Source organism: Hippocampus bargibanti, linkage group LG12, assembly GCF_051943395.1.
Source record: "Hippocampus bargibanti isolate YZ-2025 linkage group LG12, ASM5194339v1, whole genome shotgun sequence".
NCBI classification, from domain to species: domain Eukaryota; kingdom Metazoa; phylum Chordata; class Actinopteri; order Syngnathiformes; family Syngnathidae; genus Hippocampus; species Hippocampus bargibanti.
The window spans coordinates 4,282,678-4,309,132 of record NC_142745.1 but is presented as its reverse complement, the minus strand read 5'-3'; the positions used below and the strand labels follow the sequence as shown (position 1 = coordinate 4,309,132).

At 39.6% G+C, this 26,455-nt stretch overlaps 1 protein-coding gene across 4 annotated transcripts; it reads right to left on the bottom strand.

The window, feature by feature from the left end:
- Positions 1-449: 449 nt before the first annotated feature.
- Positions 450-26,455, bottom strand: tfeb (transcription factor EB). 4 transcript variants are annotated; one of them, XM_089010949.1, is made up of 12 exons: positions 26,232-26,455; positions 14,282-14,371; positions 11,108-11,212; positions 10,802-10,969; positions 9,584-9,682; positions 9,306-9,494; positions 8,544-8,633; positions 4,630-4,747; positions 3,722-3,778; positions 2,523-2,598; positions 2,061-2,208; positions 450-1,093 (listed from the first exon to the last, which is right to left on the bottom strand). In XM_089010949.1, exons 3-12 carry the CDS (start codon positions 11,135-11,137, stop codon positions 506-508), a joined length of 1,563 nt encoding a protein of 520 aa, XP_088867075.1. In that variant the 5' UTR covers positions 11,138-11,212; positions 14,282-14,371; positions 26,232-26,455; the 3' UTR covers positions 450-505. The 4 variants fall into 4 exon arrangements, with proteins under 4 accessions (XP_088867075.1, XP_088867078.1, XP_088867076.1 ...); XM_089010952.1 differs by having other exon boundaries at positions 3,722-3,772; XM_089010950.1 differs by lacking the exon at positions 26,232-26,455 and adding an exon at positions 16,621-16,762.

Sequence of the window (26,455 nt, the reverse complement as noted above, 5' to 3'; positions counted from 1 at the left end):
ATATATATATATATATATATATATATATATATATATATATACACACACACAGGGCCTAAACTACCAGTAAGACTTTAGTTTGCTGACGGAGTTTCTTGGATAAGAAGCGAAACGTCCGACACCTTCAAAGAAGTACAGATGATGGCTGATGAAACCTTTTCATCGATGGACCACTCCTGTACGACTGAGAGCTTACACAGACATACACGCTTTAAAAGAAAAAAAGAAAAAAAAGACCATCTCCTTCATGAAAACGAGATCAGGTCGAACTCTCTGACCTCAGGGTTTGTTCACCCTTTAAAAATGTCCTTTGAACGATTCAAGATCCTCATCTCGTGTCTGCTTCTGTTTTTCTGTCGTTGTGAAGTGTTGTGTGTGTGAGATCAGTGCGAGCTATCAGTTTTGCATCGTGGGATATTTTTTTATGCGCTAGCTAACACCTTTCCCCCCCCCCCCCAAAAGAGTGTGCTTACAGGAGTGTGGATGCATGCAAGCAGGCATATGCCTACAATATGTCACCATCCTCTATGCTGAAGCTCGATCTGCGACTGGAGTCGACAGAGGCCTCCGGGGACATAGTCGAGAGCAGTGGGTCGCCACCAATGGGGGACAACGGCTCATCCATCATGAGGAAACCCATATCGCTTCTGCGGCTTTGCAGATCCAGTCCTCCCAGATCGCCCAGCGTGGAAATGCCGTCTGAAAATGCCTGCATGCCGTCGCACAAGTCCAGCGACTGGGCAAAGTCAAAGGGCTGCGAGCTGCCTACGGCCGGGTACTGGATGGGCGGCTGGGGCTGGAGGTGCTGCGGGAGCACATTCAGCTGCCTGGGCTGCTGAGGCTGAGCCTGAGCCTGGCTTGGAGGGTGCAGGTGGCTCTGCGGGAGGAAGTGATGCTGCTGGGACTGGGCCGGAGCCTGATTTGGGGTTAGATGGTGGTGGTGATGATGGTGGGAAGCTTGTGTCTGAGTGTGGGAAAGGTTCTCCTCTGGGCTGGTCTCTTGTTTTATATAGGAGGGCATCACGTCTACTGGGTTCAGGGCAGATGGAGAGTTGCTGGGTAAGCCATGCAGATGAGCTTGCATCTCCAATTCCTATCAATGCCAAGGTTTCAATGCTCAGGCCAACCACATCAATCAATCAATCAATCAACCAACCAATCAATCAATCCATCCATCCATCCATAAATACACAAACAAACAAACAAACAAACAAACAAACAAATGTATAAATAAATAAATAAATAAATAAATAAATAACAACTACATACAAACTAAATAAAAATAAGTAAATACATAAAAAAATAATAAACAAACAAAGAAATTAATAAATACAGGAACAAATGCACAAATACATAGACAAATAAATACATAAATAAATAAATAGATAAATAAATCAATATAAATAATAAATTAAATATAAATATATATAAATACAGAAACTAATAAATAAATAGATAAACAAATACACGAATAAATAAATAAATAAATAAATAATTTGATACGAACTAAATAAAAATAAATAAATACATACAAATAAATAAACAAACAAATAAATTAATAAATACAGGAACAAATGCACAAATACATAGATAGACAAATAAATAAATAGATAAATAAATCAATATAAATAATAAAGTAAATATACATATATATATATATACACAAAAACTAATACATAAATAGATAAACAAATACACGGATAAATAAATAAATTAATTAATTAATACGAACTAAATAAAAATAAATAAATAAATACATAAAAATAAATAAACAAACGAATAAATTAATAAATACAGGAACAAATGCACAAATACATAGATAGACAAATAAATAAACAGATAAATACATCAATATAAATAATAAATAAATATGAATACAGAAACTAATAAATAAACAAATACATGAATAAATAAATAAATAAATAAATACATACATATATAAATAAATACAGAAACAAATAAACAAATACATAGAAAAATAAATAAATAAATAAATAAATAAATAAATAAATAAATAAATAAATAAATAAATAAACAAACTTCAACGAATGATAAATTACCTGAATTCGAAGCATCAACTGTTTGTTGGCCATTTCCATCCTTCTAAAGTTAGTTTCCACCTCTCTGGTCCTTTGAACATCCTTCTGCATACGTTTGATGTAGTCCACAGATGCTCTCAGGATGGTACCCTTGTTCCAGCGAACGTCACTATCCAACGCAAAAGAAGGCAAATTGCTCACTGACATCACCTAGCAGCATTTCTGTATCGCCCCATCAAAGCCTTTTTTTTTTTTTAATCTCCTCAAGTCGCCAGGACGAGAAAATGATCATAATCTTTAATTTTGTTGTGATTAACCCCCGGCATAATCTGATTAACGTCAAGAGAAACAACCTTATTAACCGGACAAACATTTAATTGCATATCTAATGATGTTTTTCAAAGTGTGTTTATCTGCAGGGCAAACACATTAACACAGGCTATCCCCCATTAAAAACAAATGATAAAAATGAATACTTCTTACAGATCATTAGTTTTGGGAATCATTGTGCCAAGCTCTTTAATACGATCATTGATGTTGAACCTCCGTCTTCTTTCGACTGTAAATGAACGAACAAAAGAGGATAAATTAAAAGACACAATCTAGAAAAGAAAGACACACATTGAGAGAGTTACACCTCTGCACACATTTGTTCATGCCCGCATGAGCTCACACAATCATGGCCAATGAAGTGTACTTCAGTGCCAGAGCAGCAAAAATTGTTTACAGGTTATCTATTCACCCACTCGCTGCTCCAAATCTGCCAAATCAGCAAAACGGGATATACAACTGTACAAAATCTGTGTGTGTGTGTGTCTGTGAGTGTGAATTACCCCAGTATAAGATGATGCAATGCACTCAAAAACAAAAATCATTACATTTAAAGGAAAACCGACGTCTCCAGACAAGTTGTGTCCATAATTTGTAAAATGGCTACAAATGACTTCTACTGATCGTATTTTAATAAGATTCCACCGCATATAGCTATATTTTACGTTTTAAGACTCGCACTGAATATTCAGGAAGTCTTGTTTTTGAGTTGGTGACGAGTCCGTACGTGACGTCACTGTAGGAACAGCACTGACCGAAAAAAGGACACATTGTAGCAGTCCTTCCATCATGTCAACGTATTTTGCTGGACTTGTTTGGTCTGAAAACCTCGTGTTGCACCAAAAAGCCACCAGAAGAAGGCGACCAAGCTCCATGTCAGGACTCCTCACAGGAGCTTGGTCGCCATTTTGTACCTCTTTTTTGGTGATATATTTCCCCCCAATGTTGCCTCAAAATGGCACGGAATAAATTCTTTCATCGATTGCAAACATGTATGCTTTCATCTTCAGAACTATTTGAATCATATTCATCACTGGATGTGTAACAAGAAAGCATATTCTCCGAATCTGAAGCCATTGTTTTGATTCACAAGTAATGCAAGACGTCTTGGCGTGACGTCACGAAAGGGGGCGTGGCTTTCTGAAAATGCCCAATTCGCAGCTCAATTTTTTGCTGATTTTGGACACTTTAAGTCATTTTTATTGGTGTTTTGCATTTGACAAAAAATATCATACTGCGTGTTTTGGGTATTTTTTATGCTATAGAACGTTTTTCTGATGTCAGTTAAATAAAAAAGTGAGGTCGGTTGTTCTTTAAAATAAAACTGCACATATGCAGTTGGAAAGACTTACTGAGATTGTGGTTGTCTTTCTTTTGTCTCTCCTTGGCGAAAGCACGGGCTTCTGTATCTTTGCAAAAACAAAATGTCATCAACTAATGGCTGACATAAACATTTTAGATGACAAAAAAGTAGTTTTTAAAAAATGTAAAATGATATTTATTTTACTAAAACCCAGTCTGGTCTGTCTGTATGTTCTTGAAATGGATTCTAAGAAGACACTGTTACCTTTCAAGAGTAAGAGTTGCATAATAATAACCAATGCCAATTGCACCTTTTCTTTGGCTTTCGCGTGACACCTAAATAAATAAATAAATGGTAAATAAATAATTAGATAAATAAATAAATAAATGGTTGGATAAATAAATGGTAAAAAAAATAAAAAATATATTGGATAAATTGGATTGGATTTGCCTTTATTAGTCTCACACTGGAGAAATTTACATTAAATTAATGCTAAATTAATGGTTTAAAAAAATAAATAAATGGTTAATAAATAAATAAATAAATAAATAAATAAATAAATAAATAAATAAATAAAGCATAAGTTAGAGAACTCATTTCGGTATGACCAGAAAATTGGACATTGTTTTATTTATTTTTCGACTTATGTCATAGGTGTCTTCAACTGTATACATTTGCCAATCAGTTTTGCACCGTTCTTGTAAAATCAGTTTAGATCTTAATTTTAAAGGGTAGAATTTTTTTTTGCACTTGGATATCCGGGGAAGAATGTTGAAATGTTCCTGAATAAAACATTGCCTGTGTGCAGTTCATAAAAATGTTGTGATGGAGACGAGTTTGAGTCTGACCCTGGAAAAACTGAAATGGCAAATAATCCGTGATCCGAATATCTCGACAATTGCGGAGTGTTTCAATTGTGCGCAACAAGCGGCGTCAGGCGTGCAAAAATGGTCGCACCTGAAATTTCGCGTTTAATGGTCAAGTTGGCAGGACAGGAGTTGCTGGTCATGGTGATTGCTGGCCCTTTCATCCCTGGACCCGTGTAAACATCCAGATGGCTGCTGGACAGAGGGAGCTGTGGAGGAAACATGGAAAGGCAAAAACAAGTAAACAGGGAAAACCAGAAGTGTCAACTTCATCTTTCACTGCCAGACGTGCAAAAATGTGTCCACTGCAGTGCCAGGGTTTTTGTCATTGTCACTCAAATTGCAGGACCCACAAATATTGTGCTTTAGGAATACATAAACATTCAATGCAGTGTAAGAAACCTTAAACTCTCTTTTTCATAAAAAAAGAACAATGCAATACATACATATTGGTTTATATAGCGCTTTAAATGACAGCTGAAGCTGGAACAAAGCAGTAACATGGAAAAAAGTGAAATGTGGCCCCTTTGTGGAAGGGAACATTGCCGGAGGTCTGGCCAGCGCTTTATCGGCACCCAAGCAAGAAAAAAAAAAAAACCAGAACAAATTCGGGAATGGCGCTCTACGTCATATTTTCAATTCCCGAATAAAATTGGGAATGGCAGTGAATGAGTTAACATTTATCTGAACCCATCAGTAACCGAAAGTGAGCCGAGTCTTCTCAAATCACCAAGTCATAGAATTTGTATGTAAGTAAATACTCCACTGTCACTTACGACAGGCGGAACAACAAAATGGCCCTCTTCTTGATTAAAAATCAACCAGAATGTCTATTTTTTGTGCCATGAGATTGACTTCTAAGACAATACAAATGCCTCGGTCTACTAAAGGGAAACCCTCATCTATACTTCAATCCATGAATTTATAAATGTGATGTCGCAAAGTGTCATAAAAAAAGAAAGAAAAGTCAAACATCGATTGAGCTGGCGTAACTTCAGATTACTTCTCTATGGGCCCAAGACAAAGCATTTATGGCCTCAGAGTCGCGCTTAAAGGTACTTAAGCAAAGTCAGTGTCCATGTTTTAGTGCGCTATAAAGCACAGATAACCTAACATAATGCAACAATATCACACCTGAGGATTTTAGGATATAAATGCAACAAGGAGTGACCGTCATCCTACCTTTCTCAATGGCATTATTCAAAGCTCATAAAAGTTGCTCTACAAATGCTTCACGCTTTTTGCTTTGAAATGAACACGTATTGCTTTAATGGATTCATTTATTGATTGAATGCCTTGTCTTCTGTTGTGTTTTATTCTCTGGCATGAGGTCGATTGGGGCACCAGGCTAATGAGGCCTGAAAGATAAAGACATCCAAAGGAAGTGATACCTTATCGACCGGCTACTGTGCGAGCCTGAACATCCCATCACACACTCACAAACAAATTCCACTGTATGTAAATCGCCTTCTGTGGAAAGCAAATAACTACTTCAACCCAATGCTTTTGAAATTAGTTTCATCTATTCAATGGTCTGCTATGAGTAGATTATGCGTCAAATTGGAGCGCATTGCAACTCCTTTTCAGCTACAATGGTCTATCTGACCTATCGAATGCAATATTGAAAAATAAATTTCATTTAACGAAGCACTATAAGGCTTATGTGGCTCAAGGTTTGAGTGTACAAGGCCACACACATCAACGTAAACTCTGAAATTCCACCCCAGAGTAAATTCCTGGTATTCAGCGGTGATCCCAGCCGGGCTCTTACTAAACTTTGAGATTCCAAGAATTCCAGGAGTATTCCTCTTTAATCCCCGTCAGGATTAGCAGGTGAGTTTGATTCGTTGGTTGGTGAATTGGGAATACAAGAAAATCAAAAAAGTGGATTTTTTTTTTCTTCCCTGCAGTTCATTGAGTTCACAGGCTCCATAACCAACGATGCCTCAGTGTTGATCATTGTCTTAATCTAATCAACTGTGATGTGGGATGACAAATCAACAGGAAAATGCATGTCCCCACTCAGATAAATCCAATCAAAGTCTGAGGAAATTCACCCGACCAATAACTCCGTCGTAAGAGAAAATCAAACATTCATGCCATGTTTCGCACAACAACCTGAAAATCCCTCCCAATCCCCACACTCTGCGTCAGCGACCGGAGACTGGTAGATGACCGCCATCTTGGTCCCACTCTTTCATGAACAACCTCCAACACTGACCAATTACACAAAAAAAGGCAATATCTTACCAGTTGAATTTGTTCTCCTTCAATAACTTCCACAATGGCATAAGTCGTACTCATCTCCTTCATCCTCTAAATTCATCCAGTAAATTCGGAGGGGGTCCTTCCTCCTCACTCTACAGCAAACTGTGACTGGGACACGACCTCAGCAGCACTGATCCAATTTACGTTTCGATGTTCTTCTCCCCGCCACCAAACAAGAGTGAACTTTCCCCTAACTGGACTTTCAGCCTTGTTTTGCCTTTGCACAAATTGCCCCCTCCTCCCTCCTTGTCCTTTCGCGCCTCCTCCTCCTTCTCCCAAATACCTTGTAAACACGTTGATCTCTAACTGCCGGCAGTTAAATTGTTAATTCTTACTTTGGCCCTCACCCTCGGTCTTCAATTGACATGTTTTTGCCGGCGTGTATAACCTTGCTCAGCATGTTTAAATCAATAGACCTGTTGGGTGTTTACGCAAGAAAATGCTTGTGACATCACAAATTGTTGCAAAAAAAAAAAACAGATTGAATCATACTTACAGTTAAAGGACAACCGATGTCACTTTTTTGTTTTTTAACTGACATCAGAAAAGTGTTTTATAGCATCTAAAATACTCATGATGATATTTTTAGTCAAATGCAAAACACCAATAAAAATGACTTAAAGTGTTCAAAATCTGCAAAAAATTGAGCTGCGAATTGGGCATTTTCAGAAAGTCCCGCCCCCAGTTCGTGACGTCACGCCAAGACGTCTTGCATTGCTGGAGAATCCAAACAATTGCTTCAGATTCGGAGAATATGCTTTCTTGTTACACATCCAGTTATGAATATGATTCAAATAGTTCTGAAGAGGAAAGCATACATGTTTGCAATCGCTTAAAGAATTTATTCCGTGTCATTTTGAGGCAACATTGAGGGGAAATGTCTCACCCAAAAAGAGGCAGAAAATGGCGACCTCTTGTAGACATGACAGTGTATTGCGTTTCCACAGGGTGATAAATTCCTTATATGGAGCTTGGACTTCTGGCGCAACACGAGGTTTTCAGACCAAACAAGCATTGACGTGATGGAAGGACTGCTACAATGTGTCCTTTTTTTTCGGTCAGGGGCGAAAAACAAGATCTCCGGAATATTCAGCACGAGTCTTAAAAAGTAAAATGTAGCTATATGCGGTGGAATGTTTGTAAAATACGCTCAGTAGAAGTCATTTGAAGCCATTTTACAAATTATGGACACAACTTGTCCGGAGACGTCGGTTGTCCTTTAAATTGCAATGATGTGATCTTTTTAGATTGATGTGTTTAATTTTTTCGAACCTTTTGCAAAAATAAATACATAAAATGATGTATGGAGAAGAAATACAATCGCAAACAATGAATGGACTGTTTTTGTATATTAATGTGGTACAATTGCATGAAACCTATCCAGGGTAGGTTGCTCAAACTTTTCTAACACCTCAAAATGTGACCAATGAGTCTATAAAGGCTCCCAATCTTTTCAGAAAATAAATCGTTAACGTTTTGGATTGCACCTCTTAGGGATTTATGACCTAGTTATCCAGAAACAAAATGTTTGCAATGCGTTAGGGTCAGAAAGCCTTTAATAGTCCCACAATAGGGAAATTTGGATGAGCAAAGGAATGAGAATTCTAAGAAAACAAATTGGCGTGGTTGAACTTTGCACTCATTGATGAATGAACTGATCAAATAAGATTGCATCACTGTTATCCATATAATGCCGATCAGAAGTGTCATTCAGGTGTTCGTTTTGGCCGCACTTACTGTGTTGGGCATCTGGACGGGGTCTATGAAGGGTTGAACATCATCGTAACTGGACTGCATGCTGATGATGTCATCGATGACCTCATCCATCTGAAAAAAAAAAAAAACACATGAGAACGCTTGTTATGAGATTATTATCATAGTTTATAACGTATAAGTTTGATATAAATCGTGCATCCGAGCCACGTTTGCACATTGACAATGAAATGTCGGGAGGCCTTCAGGTGAACTCACCTGCAGGCGCATGTTTCAGTCTAGAGTCGACTTAAAATAGGACTTCTCCAAGGACTAACTGCCTGGAGTATTGCCTCTCAATAAGACTGACAAAAAAAGGACACTGAGAGCTCCGGTAAAAGAGATTTTGGTCAAAGTCTGCCAGGTTCAAAGACCCTCGGCATAGTAAACTGTTTGTCTGTCACTTGTTAAAGTCATAATAGCTGTTACAAGGCCATAATGACGCATTTAAACTTCAATGAACGGCCGTGTCAGTTTGTCAATATCGTGATTCACCTACTGTGCGCACCACACAAATGGCTTTTAGAATGCCGCTTTAGCTTACCAGCTTACCAAAGACCAATTAAATCATTACGACCCATCATAAAATGTATCGGTTAATGGGGGATAATCTTCAATCCTCATAATGTTATATGTATGCAATAAGGTCACATTTCAGGGGAGACTTGTTCAAGGTGATTTCTCGTAAAACCAAACCATTCAACAATTGTTTACGGGCCGCTGTCTCGAAGCCCCCCGCTCCCGTACCTCTTGCTCATGGTTGGATCCAATGTTGAGCATGGCCATTGGGCTGTTGGGTGCGCTACTGCCGGTCATGAGCTGCTCGGTGCGTCTGTGCGGAGAGTGGAGGGGTGGGGGTAAGGATGCCGAACCACCCGTGGGCCCGATGGCCGCTGGGGGAGACGGTGGCATTGGCCCTGCTACAGCGTGAACCATCTGGTGGAGAGAACCAGAAGAGCCTGTTGAGCAACTTCCAATATGTAACGGTGTTATGGCGCTGAGGAAGGATGATAAGTGACTGATACCTGTTTGGTGGCAAAGGTCGTGGAGAGGTACTCTTTCACCTGCTGCCGCCGAGACTGACGGATATGGTAGTCTGTCGGGTTCTCAAGGTGGGTCTGTACCTGCATTGGAAAGGAAAGACGCACTATCGTTGATTTTTGAAGATTTTGAGTTATCGCCATCATTGAAACATTACAAGTGATCAAAAAATGTTGACGTCAGAAACTGCCATTCCCAAATTTATTCAGGAATTGAAAGTCATGACGTGGAGCGCCATTCCCGAATTGTTCGGGTTTCGTTTTTTCTTGCGGGGCTGCGATTCAAGCTTCGATCAGACCTCTGGCAATGGTTTCCCCTCCCAAAAGGTGGCAGCATTTACATTTTGTACAGCCGTCCCCATTTCAAGATCAGTTAACTCCAGACATATATAACTTAGGAATTAAGCATTTTTTTCTCATGAAAGAAGAGATGCTGAGGTTTCTTATACTGCCTTGAATGAGGATTTAGTCCTGTGCGTTCTGCAATTTGAATGAAAATTACAAAAACCCTGGAATTGGAGTGGACACATTTTTGCACATAATCTGGCAGTGAATGAGTTAATATGTGAAAGATTTAGGATGTGTTCGCAAGTTGCTAAATTTTAAAACCAAATCGAGTGCCCGTGTGTTGCTCGCGTGTCCTCCTGCTTTTACTGAGAGTGCTTGAAAATGTTTATTGACATTCCAGATTTCTGATCACCCGTCTTTCATTTCCGAAAACACTGATTTCGCTACGCCTCAAAACACTCATTGTTAGCTGGCTAGCCAAAGGGGCTAAACGTGATGTAGAGGTGTGAAGGTGAAAATTTGCTTTGCATCCAGTATCACCACAGCATGGTATGATTATCACCTCAATGGCAGAGAATAAGGTAGATTTCTGTAAGTATCGCCATCACGGCAGAGTATTTAATTAGAGTAAAGACAGGGTAGCCATGCTAGTTGCGTAGCTAACACAGACGCAGGCGGGAAGTCATGAAATTAGTCATCGGGCGATACAGTGACGTTGCCACAAAATGGCTGACGAAAAATGCAAGAGAAAATGATTAACAAAAATGTCACACACGAATCAGAAACGGGAAATTAATTATGACATCACCACATAAATCAGCAGATAATAAAGAGCCATAATTTAAGATAACCTTTTCGAGTCCCGCAATGGGGAATATAGATGTGAAAATGATCAATCGCAGAAGTCCTACTGACCTTAAGAACCTCCACAGGCACCTGCATGCTTTGGTAGTTCTGGGGGGCGCTAATGGCCGCAGTGGGGGCAGGTGGCCCAGCCATTCGGTGCTGCATGTATTGCAGGGTTGCATTTTGCTGCTGTTGCCGCTCGCGCTGCTCCTCTTGCTGCAGCTGGTCTCGCATCAGCTGAGGATGGAAAGATGTGCAATCACTGAGCTCCAAACAACTGATGACAAGGTGGGATGTTTGTTTATATTCTCCTTCCAACTTCAAAAATAAAGTGGACAATAACGACGGAGGACAAGTAACGCTTATTTCTTTTACCTGCATACGCAGACCAATGCGGGAGGCCATTGCTGGAGGTCGAGGGGGCAGGGGAGGGCGAGACGAAGTCAACGCACCACAGTCCAGTCCGATAGATGGTGGAAACTGTAAGTGAAGGCAAGAAAAAAAATAAGAGCAATCAAATTTGGATGGTTTCCTTTGTGGGGTGAACGATAAGAGCAATTGCTCCAATCATGGGTGGTCAAACGAGTATTGCGATACCTTCAGATTCAGGTCATATGAGGAAAGAGGTAATGGGGAACACCCTGACCTCTTTACAGCACATCCTTCTGTTTTCTCTCACGCATACAACATTCAGACATGAACATTCAGTGGGGACTCCTAGTTCCCTTTCTGCAATGACATGCGTTTATTTCACTGCATGACTAATAAAAAAAAAAAAAAATTGCGTGCCGGGAAGGGACTGACAGTTTCTACATAATTTTCCTTGTCTCGATGTTGTTTTGACAGCCACAAAAGCAGTCACATGAGGTTTTGAACCACCAATCTGAGCCACACTCAGACATTGGGCATTCATGGTCGCGAAGACGACAGAGTGGAACGAGACAAAGAGAGAAAAAGTCATTGTGCATGAGGTACAATAAGAATGGCATCTCCTATTGAGGGAGGCTGAAACTGCCTGTTGTCTGAAGTGACCATTTCAGCACCACAGCGGGCATACACTGCCCGCTTTGTACCTGAACGATCGCCCACATGAAAAAAAGAGAAACACCCGTGCAGATAATGATAAATTGAAACACTTTATAGTCAACCACAAAAATAACAAATGGAAATCTGTTTACATATTAGCATGTGGCTGCCGCTGCTCACCCGTAGAAAAATTTATCCTATGAGTGTAAATTTTCCTTGAGTTTTGAAAGGCACTTATAAATGAAATTATTATTATTATTATTATTAGTAGTAGTAGTAGTAGTAGTAGTATTTGACCGAACAAACTAGGTATTAAGGAACTCAAATATGCGATTGTGATGTTTCTGTTTAAAATTTCTTAAGGTGAAATCAATCAATTTATACACTTGACCAAAAGTTATTTAATGTCAATGAATTATATACACATACAATACATTAAGAAATCCCAAAATGATGAAAAGTTAGGAATTCAGTGAATTCATGTTTGTATAAATGCTGTAAATGACATAAATGGAAATTGTATATGGAATAAAAATGTGTCCACTAATTCGCGACATCTAAACCTTTCCTACTTTTGAAGAGCTATAAAACACTCACGTTTGTGGTACAATCAACTTTTTTTTTTATAAACGCCAAAAATCAAGAAAGGTTTCTCCGTTAGTACAAATAGCAAATAAAATATTTACAATAAGCATTTGTATCATTTGAGACGTGCACACGAACTCTAGCAAGATACTATATATTCCAGTGTATAAGCCGCACCGCAGTATAAATGAATAAATGAATGGTGTATTTTCAAACTTTATATATATATATAAGGCACACATTCAATGAATGAAAAAAGTCTGCCAAATATAATAGATAAATAGATACAATTTTTCCAAATATAAGGCACACCATATTATGAGGCGCTACAGTAGAAGTAGGGTTACACACGACTTCTTCTATAGGGGGAAATGGAGTCGGTGACTGCTGACAGTAGTTGCGAGACCTGCTGTGGGTCAATATGACTTCACATGTAAGACGCAGGGTCACCTTTTGAAGAAAATGAAAGCTTTTGGGTGCGCCTTATACACCGGAAAATACGGTAATTTGTTTCAACACATCAGATATATACCAGTTTGTTGTCAATCAATTGAAATTTCCAACACCTGAACTCCTGAACACACACCTCACTGAAGTAGATCTCACCACGGTCCTGCTGTGTATTGTTTTGCACAATGAAACAAAACAACAGGATAACAGGATAAAACACAATTACACAGGGTCTGGAAAAGAAGCCTGGGGGCTCGTATGTAGCGTGCAGCTCTGACTCGATCACGGTGTGCACGATTTAAAGTGTCGCACGCGTTCACGAGCACGAGTGGGCTATCATTTCCTGATCTCATATGGTGACACACGGCTACCAGGCAGTATAATATCCCACACTGGCCTTCCTATTGCCAAGCATCCACCGGGGGAAGCGGGCAACTGTGACGCAGCGTGGGGACAGCGGGACCATTGTTGTGTCGGACGCTGTGATGTCACAAGCGCTTCAAACGCTCAGCGCCAGTGGGAAGACGACGGAAGGGAGAAAGCCGGAGGTCAACTTGACAGATTCGCCACCGAAATGCACGTCACACATAGACGCCATTAAATCCTTGACAAATTATGAGGAATATACATAAAGGAATGTGTTTCTGCCATTAAATCAACATGTAGCACAGATCGGTTTTACTCTCTGGTGCTTTGTACTATCTTTGTGACTGCTTTATTTCCTGTATATGATAGCTGTCCATGTCAAGCGCTTTGTTACAGCTTCAGCTGTTGTTAAAGTGCTATATAAATCAATATGTATTTGTATTATATTGTACATATATTTGATGGTGTGCCCGAACACACACTTGGGGGCGGTGTGCGTCCATGTCACTTGTGATCACACTGTTATTATGGGTGTGTATTTTTAGATGGGTGCTATGCCAACAAAGGGTTTTTAGCAGCCAAAGATGGATGGGTGGCAGGGTTACACAGACAAACACCAAAAAACAAGTGGAGCCTGCTAAAACTATACAAAAATAAACAAAAATACAAGTAGTTTCATGAGAATATCCTGTCAATCAGACAACACAAACATAAAATATGGGTAATTAGTTAAAAAAATGCTTTCTTTCTCTGTTTCTTTTTTCAGGTCAGCTTACATTTAAAACAGCCATTTTTCTTGTCTTACTGCTAAGCACAAGTCTTTGAGGGGCAGGGGGAGGCTTGGGGTGATCTTAAAGGCATAAAAACAAAACGACTTCACTTACAGGTTCTGTTTGGGAAAGATTATATGAGTCGGCTAGCCCGGCAAATATGACTTCACAAACACATACAGCCATGGCACACGGATCGTGTTCATGACGTAAACGCTTCCTCATATGCTGATGGGACTTAATTTAAAATATAAATTCATGACTTCAATTGATGGGTAATTATCAACATCATGCAAGGTGACTGCCTTGTACTAATTTTAGATTTGAAATTCAAGAGTGGAGACATATTTACCTTGTCTGAGAGGAAAAATGGTTCTTTTCCGATGGGACTACACTCTGCTGCTGAAAAGGAGGTGGATGATGATGATTACATGTCGGGAAGCTGAAGCACAATGATGGGGGTCGATGGAGGAGAGCGGTGATGGGATGGAACAAGAACAAAGAGACAAAATGACAAAAAAGATGCTTGGTTATAAAGTGGAATTGTCAAAATCAGCAGGTTCAAATCAACAACAACAAAAGAAGAATTTGGGCCTACTTTTGATATTAAAATCCAGATCTCACTGAAGGGCCATTGGTTGCCAGTCACATATAATGAATGTTGCTTTTCATCAGGGTTCGTTAACTCATTCACTGCCAGATAATGTGCAAAAATGTCTACTCCAGTGCCAGGGATTTTGTCATTTTCACTCAAATTGCAGGACCCACAGAATATTGAGTTTTCGGACTACATAAACATTCAATACAGCATTAGAAACCTGAGACTGTCTTCTTTCATCAGAAAAAAAAATTAATTCCTAAATTTTATGGGTCTGGACTTGTATGAGCTCGAAATGAGGGTGGCTGTCCAAAATACAATGCAATTCATACATATTGGATTACGACGTATATAGCGCTTTATCAACAGCTGAAGCTGGAACCAAGAGCGAATATGGAAAAAAGGGAAATGCTGCCCCTTTGTGGAAAAGAAAAAGCATTGCCAGAGGCCATGGCCAGCGCCTTATCGGCACCTAAACATGAAAAAAACAAAACCCGAACAAATTTGGGAATGGCGGCCCACGTCATATTTTGAATTCGCGAATAAATTAGTGAATGGCAGTGAGTTAAAGGTTAGCTATCTATCCCCCCACAATCTCTGATGGCGGCCATTTTGCGCTGAAAACGACATCAAAGTTGCTCAAGACTGAGGGGACCAACAATCACAGCTCACCAAATTTCTTTACGTAATAAATTTTGTGACCCCACTCATCAATACATGATATTTTGAGTAATATTTTGTTTTTGGGAGATGAATCAAGCAGCAAAATCCACCAGTTAGTATTCATCTTCGGGGGTGGCCATTTTGAGAACGTCTTTGTAACCTTTTGCGACCTTTAATGAACCCTCACACACACACATAAAAAAACATGAACGCTAACAAGTTTGCGCCGCTCAGTGGGATACCACTTTAAATTAAAATGCAGCTGTTCACCAGAAATAATGTATAATTGGAAATCCTTTTAAGGCCAGCTTTTGTTTATTTCCTATTTTGATTTTTTTTTAATCTGGCCAGCAACAAAAAAAAAATACAATATGAAAACTGTTGGTGTTAAGAAAAGAATAGAAACTCAGATGCAAGAGCTGCGATTGGCAAATACGACGTGAATGAGTGACATGTTTAAATGGGGAACATATCGTTAACAGGTGCTCAACCAGCAGAACACTTGAAGACTCTTAAGAGAGGAGGCACGAAATCAACAGACGGCGCCTTCAAACGGGGCGCCGACAAGACTGTACATGCAACCGATACATGCGAACGGAACGTAAATAAAAATAAGGCGGATATAGTTTGAAGGTCTTGAATGTGTTGGGAAATGGCGTGTGCGGCGAAAGCAGCTGCCTGACATTAAACAGTTGGACACTGGCGTTAATTCTCCAGATGAGATTTGAAATAACCAACATTCCGAAGGCCATCGTTGGTCAAGAGCACAAGTCGGCCAACATCCGCGAATCATTCTGTCCCAATGCAAAACAAATGTCTATATTTAGTCCACCTTTAGTGAAAGTGTAAACATTAGCTCCCACGAAGGCACAGGAAAGACAAAGATGATCATCATCAACAAAACAAGACGCATCACTTCCCTTTTCGTCCCTTCGGTGATCACAATTCCTTACTTTTGTCAGACTAAATTCCTCTCCACACAACACAGAAAAACAAGTGACAATTGTGTAGTGTTTCCCCCCTTTAGAATCTCTAAGAATATTTTTTTAAACAATTAAGGCCACGTTCCTTTTTCAACTATGTTTTAAGTAAAATAACATGGTGTCTAATTTGAATCCGGAAAAAGAAAACAGCTATTTCCCGTGCCTAACCAAACTGGTTGAACAAAATTGACTTTGCGAACACTTTGTACACAAATATTTGCATTCAGATCACAAGATATACAAACTGTTGTCTCTGTCATTGATACACTTGAGTGCAACAAACTACGCAGTACATCATCTGAAAAAAAATTGAGAATCCTTTCCATGCGCAATTGTATATTATCGCCAATAATTTAGAGATGACCACCACATCATTCTTGTTGTATTAGCCAGAAAAAAAAAAAACAATTCTTGTCAACTCTCGACTTTAGGACCTGAAATGCTTACCGGCAACTCTCCAACTAGCTCAGAAGTAAAACAGCCATTAGAAAGCTCCTCCACATGCCGGCAGATGCACTTTTGCTTGGCGGAGCCTCAAAAGCTTCCAGAAGCGAATTCAATCGTTGTGTTGTCACCCCTCCTTCAACTGTTAAGAGTTACGGTCACTATTCATCATCTTCCTCGCCGACCCCCGCGGTCTAAACACTGGCTCAGCTTCCTCCTCCCACTCTTACTATTCCCCTAAATTAGGCTGATAACTGGAGTCAACCGCAACAAGAGGAACTTTGTCTACAGAATTCACCTCCAAGGTTGTTGTTTTTATTTTTTTTTCATCCCCGTTCCTTAAATGCAAATGTCTAAAACACAGCTCACATAAGAAATGCACACCAAGAACTGGATTTGTGTTTTACAGAATAGGACAGTAAATGTGAAGATTGCATTTAATGACACTTCCTGGACATTCAATCTGAATTTTAAATCTGTGATCTGACTGCATTCTGATTTGCATCAAATTTGAATGAGCAAATGCAATGATAATGCTCCATTGAAACAATAGGAATAAAATGGTGAAATCTACAATGATTTTAACTCAGAGAGTTCATGCAACAAAAGGTGAATGAAAATCAATGCCGGGCCGTGCATATCACTCCTAGGCCTTCAGTAGTGCTATGTCTGAATCAATCAGCTGCGAGTGATATTCCTACACGACCACTACAGGGTGTCATTGGCCAGGAAATAACTTGTGACTTGAAAAAACTTGAAATACTGTCACTAAACTGTTCGAATTTTTACTATGAAGGTGTGGATTCATGATAACCTCATAAAATTGCAATATTATTTGCTATTTTTGCTATCTTCGGAGTTGTCCAACCTTTATTTATGATGTCCATCTATTCTTGAAAAGTCCGTCTTGAAAATGTCTTTAACAGTATATCTACAACCAAATTAATTTCTCCTCCTCCTTCAGCCATTTTGGGTTGACAAAACCGTAATTAAATCAACACAAAAATATATCTGCTTATGTAGCTCACTACACTGTGATACATCACTAGCGGCTCGTGATACTATGATTGGCGAATGACTAGCCAATCATGTGTTTAGCCAATCATAGTTTGCAAATACTGTGATGTTTCCAGCTCCTTCCAGCAGGCCTTAGGTTGCCAACTCGAACTCTGATTGGTTAAAGCAACAAATTCATCAACACATTAGATGCTTCAGGGCCTGCAGAAATGATTGTGAAGGCGTCCAGGTAGATTTCTGACCCTGGTAACAAATGATGGCTTAAATGGGATTGGTTAAATGCTTAAATACGAAAACACACATCTGGAAGCAGCACAACAGGGGAAAAGCAATAAAAGGAAGCTGAAATACAATTTTGAATTATTTAATAAGAATTCATGGATGAAAAAAATAATTAACATTAGTCTGTGATTCAGATACTTTTAGGCCCACCACTGACGAATATCCAAAAAAGTTGGCGAAACACGGTCTAGGTAAAAAAAATAAAACCTGAACCTAATTGAGATGCCTCAAGATGACCACTAGAGGGCGATTGACACCTTACCTAAGCGGATTCAGGGGACCATCATTCCTCAAAATCCCTCAAAAATGAAACGCAATGACAGTCACGATGAAAAATACTTTCAAGAAAACTGGATGCAACCTGCTCACGATATTTATTTCGATGAATGCGCACAAGCATCGGTATCAAAGTGCCCCACTGCGAGAGGTTGACGCCTATCACAACAAAGACCAACATTTATAGGCCTCCATGGTTCAGCAGTACACGACTGACAAACATGCCTTGTTTGTACACAAAGCATTTATCAACTGGGCAAGCTCCAGTTCTCATAGTGCTTGCAGTGTATTTACAGGGCTATTTTGGTCGAGGGGCAGGACCCCTCTGGGCCTTCGGTTTATTGGCTGGGAAATCTGCATTCCCGTCAAGAGCAGCCAATCTTAAAAATAAAATGGAGGCAGAAAAATCATCACCAACCAAGACAGCCCTGAACGTTTCTGCAATGGCTCAGTCACACCAATGTTCCAACAAGACAACGGTGATAAACAGAAAGAAAAAATCAACAACTTACAATGACTAAGTCAGAGTCAAGACCTCAATCCAAACTACAATCTGTGGAATGATAGCTCAGCTAGTGTTTTGCAAGGAAAATTGGGCAAAACGTGAAGTAACATATTTTCCGCTGTATAAGGCACACTATACGGTGCACCCCCAATGAATGACATGTTTAAAAAAGCTTTCCATATATAAGGCGCACCACATTATAAGGTGTATTCTGCACCCATTAGACCAGCGGTGTCAAAGTCATTTTTTGCCGCGGACCACATTGTAGTTATGGTTTCCTCTCGAGGGCCGTTATGAATTTGGGGAACCCATTAGAATGTTTAAATCCCTTCAAATATTACATATAGAGCACACAGCAAATTAATGAATAACTCGTTTTCAAATCTGAAGTCAAGAATAAAGACTTTTATTGTGGTTGACTTAAAAAAATATGAAATTTTGGCTCAGATTTTAGCAATCATCATGGAATTTGACAAGTTTGATTTGCTTTTGCGGGCCGAAAAAAATCATGTGGCGGGCCGGATTTGGCCCGCGGGCCTTGACTTTGACAACAAACAGACAGATGTTGCCATCATTTTCCTTTTTTGATGTCTAAAACGAAAACAGAAAATGCACAATAGTATAATGTGCATTCCTGTGAACCTTGGCTAATAGCTGCCCGTATAAATGATTACAATGTATGCATAAAAGTTGTAGTACGCCGTACATTATTTGAAATGAAACACTAACACAAACGGAAATGCAGACATGCGCACATCATGCTATTATCAATCAAGTGACAATAGTAGCGATCAGCGGCAGCATTGTCGTTAGCTACCAGCATGTGAGACAAACTGGATTTCAGCCAAAATAGTCTTTGTAAGATCGGTTCACAATTTGTTTTCATTTTTATCCCCCGTATAAAAGTTGTAGTAGGCTGTACATTATTTGACGTGATTAAAAAAACGGATGAAATACGGGGGAAATGTATGCATTCACAGGTATATTTTTACATTTTTATGAGATCAAAAATACAGGGTCATCTTTTGAAGAAAATCAAGGATTTTGGATGCACTTTATACACCGGAAAATATGGTGTGTGCGTGCTTGTGTGTGTGTGTGTATAAGAACATAGCAAAAAAAAGCTCAACTCACAAGAAAGCGGCGGCAAACCTCATGATGTTAATAGCCCCAAAATATTCATCCCTTGGGCACATATCCAGTGTCCATTATTAACGCTATGTAAACAAATGGAGAACTACAAAATGACCTTGCGTCAGAAAGCGACCACGTCCAAGAAGCTGCAAAGCCGCCCTGCAGCATTTCTCTCTGCATGGCTGAAAGTCACCATGCGTAGCGAAATGGAATGGGAGGTATTTGTGAGCTCGGTTGGAAGATAAGGGTCACACGAAATTAATGCCAGTCACTCCGGGGCGACTTTGTTGATAAATGCGGCGCGCGCTAATAGCCATTTAAAGGACAACCGACGTCTCCGGACAAGTTGTGTCCATAATTTGTGAAATGGCTTCAAATGACTTCTACTGAGCGTATTTTACAAAGATTCCACCGCATATCGCTATATTTTACGTTTTAAGACTCGCGCTGAATATTACGGAAGTCTTGTTTTTGAGTTGGTACGAGTCCTCACCCTACGTCACTGAAGGAACGCCCCTGACCGAAAAAAGGACACATTGTAGCAGTCCTTCCATCACGTCAATGCATTTTGCTGTACTTGTTTGGTCTGAAAACTTCGTGTTGCACCAAAAAGAGGCAGAAGAGGGCGACAAAGCTCCGTGTAAGGAATTAATTAGCCTGTGGAAACGGGCTGATTAATTCCTTAGAGCTTTGTTCCCTTCTTCTGCCTCTTCGTTAGTGCTACATTTTCCTCCCCTATTGCCTCAAAATGGCACAGAATAAATTCTTTAATCAATTGCAAACCTGTATGCTTTGCTCTTCAGAACGAGTTGAATCATATTCATAACTGGATGAGTAACAAGAAAGCATATTCTCCGAATATGAAGCCATATGTTTTGATTCTCCAGCAAGGCAAGATGTCTTGGGGTGACACCACGAACAAGGGGGCGGGACCTTCTGAAACTGGCCACTTTCGGGTTCATTTTTTTGTTGCAGATTTTGGACACTTTAAGTCATTTTTATTGGTGTTTTGCATATGACTAAAAATATCATACTGCGTGTTTTGGGTATTTCAGATGCTATAAAAGTTTTTCTGGTGTCAGTTAGGAAACAAAAAAGTGATCTTGGTTGTCCTTTAATAGAAAGACAGTGGAAGCCCCTTTGAGCCATTGAGAAACAAATAACTTGGAATAATATGGGTGCGCTAAACACAGATTCCCAAATTTTCCAAATGATGGGTGTTTCTGCAGTTGACGGGAAACATTTTTACAAGACCGAATCACTCATTCACGGTGTTACTGTTTTGAGAATGACTAACAAGTGATCCATGATCATCGTTTCCAGAAATGGTCTTATCAGCTTTTTGGTAACTCGCCTGACAGCGACGGTCAAGCTAATCATGACATCACAACTGGGTCTTTTCGGAAATGTGACTATTGACTCATGACGTGAAGCGCCATTCCCGAATTTGTTCAGGTTTTGGTTTTTCTTGCCGGGAGTTGCCGATAAAGTGCCGGTCAGACCTCTGGCAAGGTTTTCTTTCCCTTCCACAAGAGGCAGCATTTGCCTTTTGTCCATGTTAGCGCATTGTTACAGTTTCGGCTGTTTCTAAAGCATCATAAAAATCAATATGTGTTGTATTGCTTTTTTGTACAGCGGCCCCCATTTCAAGGTCAGATAACTCTGGACCCATATCACTTATGATTTTTTTTAATGAAAGAAGGGAGTCTAAGGTTTCTTACGTTGCATTGAATGTTTATATAGTCCTAAAACTCAATATTCTGTGGGTCCTGCAATTTGTGTGAAAATGACAAAAACCCTGGCACTGGGTTTTTGCACATCGTCTGGCAGTGAACGAGGAAAGAGTACTTCGCAAGTGAGGGCTTCAAATGAAGATTTCCTTCGATTTATCATCTTGGTCGATCAGGTTGAAATTTCTGGGCTTGGCGTCTGAGTGAAATCCGTTTATTTCCTGATTTCGTGACACATACCCATGAATCATCGGTAGACTCTTTCAAAAGAGCTGATTCTGCTCAGGGCTGTTAGAGAGAGACTTTCTTTGAATATTCTGCCACTGTTAGTCTAAAATGCAAACACTCATAGTCTAAAATAACAACGGGTGCTGCTTTTCCCCCCTACTTATTTGAGGAAACCGGGAGTAGTAAGGTAGCAGATATGGAATTTACAGACAATAATGTTTAGTGTAAGTAGAACAAGGGCGTCAAACTCATTTTTTTTGCTGCAGGCCACATTGTAGTTGCGGATTCCTCTCGCGGGCCGTTATGAATTTGGGAAAAAAATTAGGATGTTTAATCCCCTCCACATATTACATATAGAGCGCACAACAAATTCATTAATAACTCGTTTCCAAATTTCAAGTCAAAAATAATGACTGTTATTGTGGTTTACATACAACAATTTGAATTCCTGGTTCGGACTTTAGCAAGCATCATAGAATCTGACAAGTTTGATTTGCTTTTGCGGGCCGAATAAAATGGCATGGTTGGCCAGATTTGGCCCCCCGGGCCTTGACTTTGACACCTGTGAAGTTTAATTAGTTCTCAAAAAACTGTTTTGGTTCTTGTATTCAATTAAAGAGAGTTCCAAACACAAATCACAGACAACCCTTTGCGGTTCATCCAAACACCAGACCGGCTGCATTTGTGTTTTTGTCTGTGTGCGTGTGTTAGCGTCTCAAAAACAAAAACAAAACAAAAAATGGTTGTGTAAGACACAGGCTTCAGACTGCAATTGAAAAGAGGATATGAGACAGTAGAAATGAGCACAGATGGGGAAGTGGAGTCACACATTCAGCACATGCCCCAAAATATCCCACCCACACTCACCTCTTCTAGATCATGGGTCATCAAATATCACATGCCAAGATGTCATTCCACTGGTTTCTAAGAAGCACCGTTATGTGACATTCTCTGTACCCTTTTTTCCCCTTCTTGTTTAAGTAAAATCCAGTAAACCACGCAAGGCGCTTTCTGGCTCAATAACGAAGCAAAAAAAAAAAAAGCCATCTATCCATATGGCTACTGAAGTTGTATTTACACACACCTGGTGCGCTTTTACACTAGAGTACATCATGCCAAGCTGCCTTCTGTGTGTTTGCATGGATGCTTCTGTTTACTTGATGAAAATTAACCCCATCACCAACACGTATAGGCAAACACAAGCCCAATGAGGCTGAAATAGGACCACTTACACTCACACGTGTTTCTACATGGATGACACACACGCTTGCCCGGGTTTGTACACTCTTTGCATGGGTCACAATATGACCCAACGCTTGACAATAACAATACAGCGGAGTGGACAAAATGCCCCACAGAACGATACCGGGTTACGGAACGCAGTGAGAATTAGATGTTAAAGGACAACCGACACCACTTTTTTGTTTCCTAACTGACATCAGAAAAACGTTTTACAGCATCTAAAATACCCAAAACACGCAGGATGATATTTTTAGTCAAATGCAAAACACCAATAAAAATGACTTAAAGTGTCCTGAAACTGCAAAAAATCGAAACCGGAAGTGGCTAGTTTCAGAAGGTCCCGCCCCCTTGTTCATGACGTCACGCCAAGACGTCTTGCATTGCTGGAGAATCCAAACAATTGCTTCAGATTTGGAGAATATGCTTTCTTGTTACACATCCAGTTATGAATATGATTCAAATAGTTCTGAAGAGGAAAGCATACATGTTTGCAATCGATTAAAGAATTTATTCCATGTGAAGGAAATAAATACATTTAGTTAGCCATTTTTAACATTGCATGATGAACATTAAAATAGTGAGTTCATTTTGAGGCATATGGAGAGAAATGTAGCACCCACAAGCTGGCGACAAAGCTCCGTGGAAATAGGATGATTTTTTTTCTCCTGGGAATTTTTGTCAGAGAATATCAAATAGTAGTCTTGGTGCAACACACAACGATTCACCATCACGTTATTTATGTGTTTTCCTTCTAATTTCGCCATCAACAAGTTTTCAGACCAAACAAAGTACCGCAAAATGCATTGACGTGAATGAAAGGACTACTACAATGTGTCATTTCTCGGTCAGGGGTGTTCCTTCAGTGACGTGACGTCTCGACACCAACTCAAAAACAAGACCTCCGGAATATTCAGCGTGAGTCTTAAAACGTAAAAAAAATATAGCTATATGAGGTGGAATCTTTGTAAAATACGCTCAGTAGAAGTCATTTGAAGCCATTTTACTAATTATGGACACAACTTGTCCGGAGACGTCGGTTGTCCTTTAAGTAATGTAGTGCTTTTTTTAGTTGCTGGACACACGAATCAACCTCCCACCTGCCTGACAGTGACCACGCTGTTGAGTGAGTTTGTTTACCTACCCCTGACTCCTCTCACCGTGCGCACTTTGCAACGACACATACAGGTCGGTCGACATCTGTCTCGGTTTGTGAGATGCAGAGGTTTTTAGAAGAGAGAGGGAGTGAGAATATTTTGTCGACATTTTAAGAGGCCGAAAAGGGTTTGACGTTATCATTTAGGAATCTTAAATCAAATTTGACGAATCAAATCGACTGATGACCAGCATATGTTGCTGAATAGCAATTTCTTGAGAATACAGTAAAGTCTCGTTATATCGATATTCAAGGGAGTCCGAAAAAATATCGATATAACCGGGACTATCGATATATCCGACCCTGTTTGCATGTAATTTTTTTTTTCATAAAATTTCATTGACGATGCTAAAGGTTAGCATGTCAATGGGATTTAGCATTGTTGTTCGCATGAAACTAAGTGGGCTTTCTTTTCAAGAGGCAAAGCTACTGTAAGTGGTAATTTTATACAAATTGTGTAATTCTCTTGGTTTTGTTTTCAGTGTGATAGTTCCACTGGGAGTGGCACAAAACATCTTGAAGGCTCTTTTTTTTAATGAGTTGTTCAATATTTGCCAAAGTGCTGCTGATGGCGAAGTGGGTTGAATTGAGTTCACTGCAACTCTATACAACTCTTATTTCTCAAATTTGCACTTATAAATCAAAGTGCAGAGAGAGGCTAAATGACGCCTCGTATTTCGAATAGCAAAAAAAAAAAAAAAAAAAAATAAAATCGTATCTTAACGCACCACAGTATTCAAAATACAACGAGAGAGTGTCTTTGAGTGCAGCACGTTTGTACAAATGGAAGAAGATGCTCCTGTCCTACTATTTAAGTCCGGGCAGTAAATCAGAGCATCGGCTTCATGCCGCCTCAACCGAGCAAAAAGCATCAGGACCTGTTGACCTCAGCAAGGTGCCACAGAGAGGCCAAACAGGGACAATCAGTCGCAAAAAGACTTTTTTTTTTGGCCCCAAAAACCTTTGCCACCTTAACCTAACATCTCTAGTTTGATTAATTAACACTGGTTTTAATTAAGGTATGCTGTATATGACAGCAAAGGAATTACAATAACTGAGTACCTAATTTCCATTCACTTTGTAGCATGTGGATGTTCCCAAAAATGAAGAGAGACCACCAATTAAGCAAAGAGTGACAGGTATACTGTATGTGCTATTTTAAAAAGATTGGATTATTAAACATTATGAACAGTGGCACAATATGGATGCTTTTGAATCAAGTTTATATGTGGCCTGGGGCACAAAGGCTTTAAACGAGCTGTTATGCAAGAGTAGGCCAACTGTTCCTTTCTGGAAATAACGTGAAAGTTTTCAAATCTTGTAGTTTTGCATGTCATCTTTTTGCCATAAAGCAACATAGAAAATGCAAAACACAAATTGTATGTACGACTTTACTCGAGATAATAATAATTGGGGGTGGTACCACTTAGTATGACAAATTATATCCCCACCAATAGTTCGTGATTTGAGTATGAGGTCAAAGAGAAGCCATACTTTGTGCTACCTTCACCAAGTTATGTTGGCAGTGTGTAATTAACTGTAAGCCAAAGTATTTGAGCAGGCAATATAGCTTATGTAGTCACAGCTTATACATAGCAACACAGCCCGGGGCTGAGGTGTTGTTACTGATACCGGCCTGGTTTCAGCTGACAAATGGCAAGCGGCTGACACTTAGTGAGAATCGAACAAGCCGCTCAATTCCAATGACAAAATCTTGATGGAGAACTGAATCGAAGAGGCTTTCGACATTTTCACTCAGAATGCTTGCAATAACAGAATATGATGAGACATTAAATTATAATAATAATTAGTTCAACTGATACGAAATGATTGAGACTGTCGAGCATCTTATTGTTCTTGAAGGTGTCAGCCTTTTCGAAGCACAAATAAAAAACAATGTTTTAAAAACAAGCGTGAACCACACACACACAAATAGATAAATAATAAATGTATTAATAAATAAGATAATCTAAAGTTTAATCACGTTTTGTCCAAGTTACACCAGCGTTGTTTTAAAAGTGAAGTTTTTGTGAAACGTCACACTTACCAGCTTTGAAGGTCAGACCGAACGCAGTTGGCGACAACTTCTGTGGTGCACTCCCCACAAAGTAAACAGAAACAAACTCTACCGCTGAAAAAAAGTGTTGAGTTTGATCAAGTAAACGCCCCAAAAAAAACGATTACGCCTTTCGCCTCTTGCATATGTTGCTACGCAGCGTGCAACGTAATGCCAGTCTCGCTGTGGCGGCTTCTCGGCTCATCAACTGTCAC

Bases quoted from the DNA above. Each gene is read 5' to 3' on its own strand.
- tfeb (XM_089010949.1), bottom strand. From the start codon at position 11,137: ATGGCCTCCCGCATTGGTCTGCGTATGCAG. The intron at 4,748-8,543 runs GTAAGTGCGGCC...TTTCCTCCACAG, and splicing joins CCGTCCAGATGCCCAACACA to CTCCCTCTGTCCAGCAGCCA. The intron at 3,779-4,629 runs GTGCGACCATTT...GTTTTTGCAAAG, and splicing joins CATTAAACGCGAAATTTCAG to ATACAGAAGCCCGTGCTTTC.